Source organism: Priapulus caudatus, unplaced genomic scaffold (genome assembly GCF_000485595.1).
Source record: "Priapulus caudatus unplaced genomic scaffold, Priapulus_caudatus-5.0.1 Scaffold589, whole genome shotgun sequence".
NCBI classification, from domain to species: Eukaryota; Metazoa; Priapulida; class Priapulimorpha; order Priapulimorphida; family Priapulidae; genus Priapulus; species Priapulus caudatus.
Window position 1 is genome coordinate 83,220 of NW_014577650.1, and position 8,228 is coordinate 91,447.

An 8,228-nucleotide genomic window follows, 5' to 3' on the forward strand; every position below is an offset into this window, starting at 1 on the left:
TAATGGAATTAATTTCCAAATAATTTTTTCATCTCCATTGAGATTATACACTATGTCTAGCGATAATATTACTCGAAAACTGCCCTGCAGCTTTTGACCTTTCTTTGCCTTTCTTTTTCTCATCACTGTGCAAGACGTTTTTTCAGGTGCAAAAGTGCAGAACTTTCTTGGGAAACTAAAACACAAATGACCAATGATATAATTGATTAATATCAATGCACAATTAAACACGTACTGAATACAGAATTATGTTTACCTATAAATTTGACATCAAATGTGTACTCATTATAGTATTTATAATGTGATATATTAATTTTATGCTGAAGTTTCTCTCAAGTATAATTGATAATACATGTTGAAGTCAGGATTCTGCATCGGTCTAAGGATTCTACACGAAATTCATTGTGCCAAGTGTTCTTGTCAGGTTGAATAACTTCTCGCCCTTCATGTCAACTCCTCCTAGATATCTATCTTTCTTAAACCATGCTTCATGATAGGAAAAATATATGTAAAAAATGGCCTATTATATGTATAGTTACTAACCGGCAATTACATTACACTTTAAGCCTGCGCACACGTGCAATGTTCTCGCTGTTTGACACCTGGGGGTGTCCAATCACTGTCACTGAATCAGATTGATCAAATATTTTTAAATTAATTTGGCTATGAGCGAACCAGTCAAATGCCATTGTCACTCGCACCCCGTCTCGTGTAAATCACATGACGTGACGTTCTTTTATTACGTGCATGCACAGTTGAATAGTGGAGATGTACATGTATACAGATAAAATTTCAGCGGCCAGTCCCGTGGCTCTAAATTTTAACCTAGCTACCCTAAAACATCTAATTATTTCGCCGTGCGCTAATCAACTATAGCCATATCATTTATCTCAATAAACAAAAAAGTAACTTTTTCCACCACATATGTATTATTTGCTGAAATAATATCACACTTTTACTGCACAATAATATGGGACAGCAATCTGTACGTTAAATATTTAAATATGCCAGTAATTTACACGCTTTAACATATTACCATTAAAATCCTATGCAGCCCATTGACTGCTGCGGAGTTTCATTCATCACTTTTAGTCGTACAAAAATAACTTGTGCCATATCCGAGATGGTGTCATATATGCTTCTGCTATTGGAAGCAATGGCTAGATGAGTTCAAGGTCTATGATTTAGCCTTCCATGAAAAACAATCACCAAAACCAATCTAGAAGCTAACTTGCTAGATGATTCCCGAAACTACATTTACCTCAGTTACTCGATTACAGTGACCAAAAACCCATCTAACCATTAATAAAATGCGCTTTTGGACATACATACAGACGCTACACATCCTAGCTTAATAATCCGATTTACAGTACATTTCTTGCTGATAAAACAATAGTATAAAGAATAATTTAATAAAAGTTATCTAATTAAATTTCATCAATTAATATACTTTAATTTCCTATATAAAACATAAAATCTGCTAGCGGTTAGGGTTAATTTGTAGTGTAAAACCATACTAATTATGTGGTATATTGCTGCAGCTCTATAACCCTAAATGAGAAAGGAGGACAAAACAGGAGAGAAGGTATACAGCAGGAGAGCAGAAAAAAACATAAACACTACTGCATTACTTCGAGAGAAAAGCAGCTATGGTTTGTAAAAGACACGTGAGGAATGTTATGAACTGTACATGCGGTAAGTATATGTGGACACGACAACACGATTGCAGTTGCTGTCAGACTGATAACTTGCACGTTTAGTAAGCATGAAGATCCAAAAAACACAAAAGGCTGTCCTTATTTGCTCAATCCTATACACAATACTCGAACAATCTCAGGCTGACAAGACTCATACAACACTAAAGCAGACATTTTTGAGAAAACTTATGAAACCGTGTTCGAACTTGCTATAGCCGGTACGCAACAATCGAACCTTCTTCGATTTTAAATTTTGTGATGACTTAATGAGAGAAGCTTTCGGATTCTTGAAAACATACCAACACCACCTTCACCAAGATATTTATCAAATGTATCGACGAAGTCACTTTCAAGAATCAACCACTATTATAACACAAAAATCCGCTTTTAGTATTTTTACCGGAGATGAGCACACTGTATTCTGCCATTAAATAACTCAAGAATTATGTATGTTCGTACTTCACTGTCAGCCATACTATATGTCAAATTATAGGATTATAAATCTGGCCGACAAAGCAATGTCATTAATATGGTAAAGGCCTTCAGATACTGTAATTACAAATTTGACATGGAAGGACGTGAATTTATGCAGAAAAATCAGTAGCATATCTTTGTGAATGGACAAGTTGATGTGGATGCAGGCTGGCGTAGTGTCCTTCTGCCGGCAAAATCAGCCAAAGTTTGGTACCTTCACTGTATGGCCCTATAGGCTAAACTTTCTATTAAAGTCATCAAATGAATGAACTTTATTAACAAAGGCTATCTAATACATTTGCCATGGCCTGTATATTTGTTTATCACATATAGCATTTAAATCAGCAATTGTTGCGACGCGAATCTATGAGGCTCTAAAAAAAACAATATCTAGTAGCTTTTCTCATTATCCAACCAGAATAGGGTGCGAACAAGGCATTGGATTTGACATATCAATGCCCTAAACCAAACTATTCGTCTTATCCAACAACATTATGGCACATCCTTGGCAGTACAAGGACCACAGAACGTGTTTCTGCAGACTATAAATCCAAGGCACAGCTTTAAAATGAAGCTGCTGAAAGTCAAGACGTCGGTATTTTCTCTTGTTTTTGATGGGAGCTCTGACCCTTCACCGATTTGTTCATTTACAACTCCAGAAATGACATGTTAATTGCCATAGTCAGCATTAGCCTAGAGCCTCAACATTGGAAGCTATAACGAAATACAAGACAAGTGAGTACCCACAACATGCGTAAATTATCTGGGAAAAGAATACCTTTGAGGAATACAATCTCACCAAACTGCGCAGCTACGAATTTTTGTGCTGCCAAGATGTAATCTGATAAAAAACGAAGAGGCTTTGGTATAAAAAGATTTTCTGAGGTTTTATATCAGGATTTTTATCCAACTCCCACAGAAGCATCGCAGTTCCCGTTCTCTGGCATCACCCATTGACTGGAATACTTAAAATTCATTGGTGATGAAGATCAAATTATTCTGACACACTTCAAGACATTCTCTGGGACTGCCATGATAAATTAGTAGAAAGTAGCTGAATGACTATATAAATAACGAGATCACACGATACTGAGCTTCCAAAGTGGGAAAGTCCCATGACTGTGTATATCTGTTATATATTCAGCTACAAGACGGCGCATAGCCAATATTTTGGTCTGATCATTGATCTTTATCCTAACCATTCATTCTAGTACAGAGCTAGAGAAGATCATTCTTCACAACTGAAGCTAGTTTAAATCAAATATAACGCCATGCAAACTGACATACTTCTCTAACACCACTGTCTGATGGCTAATTAAAATTTCTCTACATCAAATCCAATCCACTACTAAGCAAATCCACCATGGGAATATATCTTGTGTGCCCTCAGAAAGTACCAACATCAATATGCACACACAAAACAATAATCTCCTATTCACAGAATACGCTTCAATGCTAGAAATATCAGTGAGACTTGGAGCATTGAGGTCGTAATAATATTATCACCTACAGTTATTAGATTCAGAGATTGACTGCTGATATCTCTGCATTGATCTATGTTTGACATTAACAGTGTTTTAAAAATTGATGGTATGATCACTAATAAGTAAGTCATAATATAAGTCTTTATTTTCAACGTTTCATAATGAACTATTATTTAATATTTACAAATGTAACATTCAATTTGTTAGCTTTTAAATTATTTGAGTTAAGTTTAAAAAATAAAATCTTAAAATGTTTGTTCTTTTTTTATCTTTCTAATTTGAGAGTTTATATAATTTAATATTACGTATAAAACTGTTATCATAGTGATGAAATATTGCCGTGCTAACGGCTGGCCCCAAAAAAATTTCATAGTGCCAGTAAGAGCGACTTGACTTAAAATGTTAAGTTTCATCCCCTGAATACATCAGTCTCAGAGTGTCAAGTTTGGATAAATATTTGTATTGAACGGATCAATCTTGGTCCGTGTTTTGACACCTTCTAACAGAAGAATTTATTTCAAGGACAGCTTTGAATATTTCAACTAATACAACCTCGCAGACCTTTGAAATTGCTTTTAATCTTTTAATTACAACCCAAAAACTCGGTTAGGTTTGATTTTGTGCAATTCCGAGTTACAGGGAAGCCGCCAATTGAATACTATAGAGCATCTGCTGAGATGCAACCGCTTTACTATACACCTCGCCCCATTAGTAAGCTTTTTTAATTAATTAATGTCTTATTGACAACTTAAAATTTATTGTTTATTATGTAGCTTTAGCGTAGACTTTAGTCTTACCTATTTACAACATTGTGATTCTTTTTAAAAATTGACTCTTGATTATGATCGTGACATGTAAGTTTCCCCAAGTTCGCGTGTGCGATGTCTGAGGATTCACATGCCGAGTAGGTGTCTTATTGAAAGTGATCCTAGAATTCAGAGCTTATCAGAGATTGTTAACAATAATACAATCAGCATATCATTAACGATCTAATTTAAATTCGGCACGGTGTCGGTAGACCTAATTAAGTACTTGCCACATACGGATGATAAAATTAGCCTACTCTATCGTCATAGAACGAGCACCGCACGTTCACTGGCCTTTAGCTCAATAAACGGTCTTTGCTTCACATCAAAGGACGCTTTGGAGGTTTCATAAAATTATATGCTAAATAAATACAAATCTAATTACTACAAAAGTTTAATGTTTCTATACTCTTTTCGCCTATCTTTAGTATTAGCTGTAGTGTAGGGTTATGTCCCCGGTACTGCCGACTACCCTGGGTACCCAGCGTATACCGAACTAGCCAGTAAGTCTAATAAAGCGAACCGTACCTCGCCTACTCGCTAACATCTAGGGGATCCTAGCCTACTCTTGACGAACCCGAACCCTTACCCTAATCTGTAACCTAACCACTATACAATATCAAAATATATTATATTATGATTGACCGCAGGTCACTGTCCGTATACCGACCGATCCCAGGGACGTTCGCGTACCCTGGGGACATAACCTATGAGCATTAAGATTATGCCGACAATTTCTGCAAATACTTCCAAATATGCTCATCTCAACAAACTGCTGGTGCCGAGTGTCACAATGACAACATAAATATTAGCACTAGGTAGGAAAGGCGTGACTGCCAAATTCCTCATCGGCCCGCTTGCATTTCACACGAATACAACCATAATATTCATCATTCTACTCCATCATTTGTTTTCTATTGAAGGACTTGTTTACTTGTTATTAAATAACATCGAAAACATACTGCGTTAGAACCGACTGTGTCACCGAATCACAAAAGGTCCCTGAACGAAAATCTCCTCACTCCCGCTTGCCGAGTTTATGTAAACTATGCTGACAATACAGGTCTATATGCGGCGCACATGATTTTGGAAACTCCACGCTGTATATTCCAACTTTCCTACGGATCACTCTGTGCTTAAAGCGCTGCTGTGGAACTTTGCAAAAACTTATGCAGGTCTGCGGCGAAAAAGTGAAGTGCATCGAAAGAGCGCCGGTGTTTTTCATATATCTGACAGCCATAATAATACTGGCAAGGGTGGACAACGCCCGGAGAATTTCGCTTTCGTATTGATTACTAAATGTGACTCATGACATATCAGAAGCTGCTTGTAAATCGCGAATGACCCTTCTGTCTCCGGTCTCCCACATTGGGCACAAATCTAACGCTCGACGAACTCACGACTATTTCGGTCGTTGGGCGATCGTCAAAACAGTGGGATGTGAAGGCTGGGTCAATGGTTCAAATAGTCAACGAGGGTCCTGTATAAAGACAGAAACAATTCAACCCTTAATATAGGTTATAGGGAAGAAATGGCAATTGCCGGCACACATCTATAACGGACGACCTGGCTGGGCGTATAGTCGCGGTGATTAGCAATCATGTAGCGGGGGAAACAGCCATCACTGTGCCAGAAACTGGAGGCACAGCAAAAAGTCAATCTTGGGGACAGGGCGACTTTTATACTTTTCTGGAGACATGGTCTACCAGACGATTAGGAAAACACTTTTTTTTCACGGGTACGCACCAGTATTGACCTAGCATGTTTCATATGCTTTAATTGAAAGAACCATAAATTCTCCTTCTCTGCTGCAAAGTATAAGTGATCGTAAACCTTTGACCTCTCACAGTAGGAGGGATTAAAACGCGATATTTGTTAGATCTTTAAAAAGGATGTGCACTGCTTTTCCGCAATTAGAGCACCTCCCCCCACCCAATCCCCTTTCCCCTTCCCCCACCCACTGCCCCTCCATACTCTCCCTACCTCATCTGCGATAAGTGAGTGTACCTAACAATGATGTGTACGCACCGTGTCTGCATATCTGCGCCTAACAAATGTGGTACTACGCACGACTGAAATTTTACGTTTATAATCGTAGCAACAGACCTCAGATGAGGCCAGACGCTCTGCGGCTCTTGTTATAACAAGTGAACACTGTCCTTCAAATAGAAACAAAGATGGAGTAGAATGGTGGAATATTTGTGTTTTATTTGTGTGAAATCAAGCGAGCGTCGAGCGAATTTTGGCAGCACGCTTTCCTACCTGCTATATATTTATGTGTCAGTGTGCACTGTGCAGCGGCAGCCAGCGTTTGTTGGAGATGAGCATTTGGATGGTATTTGCAGGAAATTGGCGGCAATAATAGGCGAAAGAGAGCATAGAAACATTAAGACTTTGGTAGTAAATAGATTTCATATTTATTTAGCATTATATTTTATTGAAATGCTCCAAGTGCCTGTGGTCTCGCTAGGGTTAGAAGACCGTTTCAAACATTGGCTGCAGCTAAACACGTAGTTGTCTTATGGCAATTATCGCCAAAGAACACTTCGCATGTGATATACCAAATGAATTGGCATACATCCACCTTCTTGTAACCATCGGTGCGCTACGATGCGCTGGGTACTTAAGGATCTACCAGGTCTTGGAAAGCTGCTTGGAAAGTTGATATGCTGTGAGAATTAGCAGATTATACCATGAATTAAGAGATACACTCTAGTTTAGATGCAGGACAACTGTGAGTTAACGTTCTTATTTCAAACAAGGCAAGTCAAAGGTGGTAATAGAATAGTTTTATTTGATATATACAGAGTTATTCATCTATTTCTGCAGAGGTTTTTTTTGTATGGAAGGGTGTCAGGCTGTATAGACAATCGGTCGCACAGCCTGGTCGGGCTAGGTGCACCTGTGAGTTAGCCCGACCAGGCTGTGCGATCGATTGTAGAAGGTGGATGTATGCTGATTCATTTGGTATATCACATGTGAAGTGTTCTTTGGCGATACTTGGCAAATAAGACAACTACGTGTTTAGCTGCAGCCAATGTTTGAAACGGTCTTCTAACCCTAGCAAAACCGTTTCTTGGAGTTACCGGTGAGTGTGACCTGATCATGATCTAACTCAGACCCTGTGACCAGCGTGACAGTTTTATACATGGTTATTGTGCAGTTAATGTGTGTTGCACATGTTATTCCGTCTGCATGGCATATGCTCTCTCATTGAACACTCATAGACACTAGTATTTCTAAGATTACTTTATTCCACTCAGCTGTACAAGTGCCAAGTTGAAGTGGAGTGGAATAGCAAAGATCAACAATATTGTCTTTTGTTGTGGTTGATGCATTTCTAGCATGCGTTTGCTGTCTCTCTCTACACTAGACTAGTATTACTCTGCGCTAGTCGTTCATGACAATACAATACATGCTGCTCTCTCTGTAATTTTTCCAGTTTTACAATGTTCTGTTTGAGGTGTGGGTAACACACCACTGAATAATATTAATAGTCCATGATTGTTTGAAATGGTACCGTATGATCCTATTAATGAATATAATTGACATTATTTAGGTGTGAAAGGTGTTCAGGTCGAGGAGATATGGAGTTTAGATGCCGACAGCTTCAGAAATTTAAAGTAAGCTGTTGCTCTTTCACCCTGATGATTTGTATTTGCTCTGCGTTAACTGAGTTCTTAGATATTTTTTTGCTATTTAAATACGCAGTGGATATTTAACCGTATACAGCAGAGTATCCATTTCCCCTATTTTACCGTACAGTA

The 8,228-nt window shown here is 38.2% G+C and overlaps 2 protein-coding genes across 2 annotated transcripts in view; one reads left to right on the plus strand and one right to left on the minus strand.

Moving 5' to 3' along the window:
• The window catches only part of LOC106811903 (ubiquitin carboxyl-terminal hydrolase isozyme L5-like), a 16,189-nt gene that overhangs the window by 1,246 nt on the left and 6,715 nt on the right, over nt 1-8,228 (plus strand). Inside the window, 1 exon segment of the mRNA XM_014815636.1 lies at nt 8,021-8,084. Within this exon segment, the coding sequence (XP_014671122.1) occupies nt 8,021-8,084 (64 nt within the window).
• The window catches only part of LOC106811901 (cap-specific mRNA (nucleoside-2'-O-)-methyltransferase 2-like), a 27,551-nt gene continuing 19,787 nt past the window's right edge, over nt 465-8,228 (minus strand). Inside the window, exons 15-16 of the transcript XR_001394224.1 lie at nt 6,445-6,449; nt 465-475 (exon numbers count right to left, since the gene is read on the minus strand). The gene's annotated coding sequence lies outside the window, so the exon portion shown is untranslated. The remainder of the gene's footprint in view (nt 476-6,444; nt 6,450-8,228) is intronic.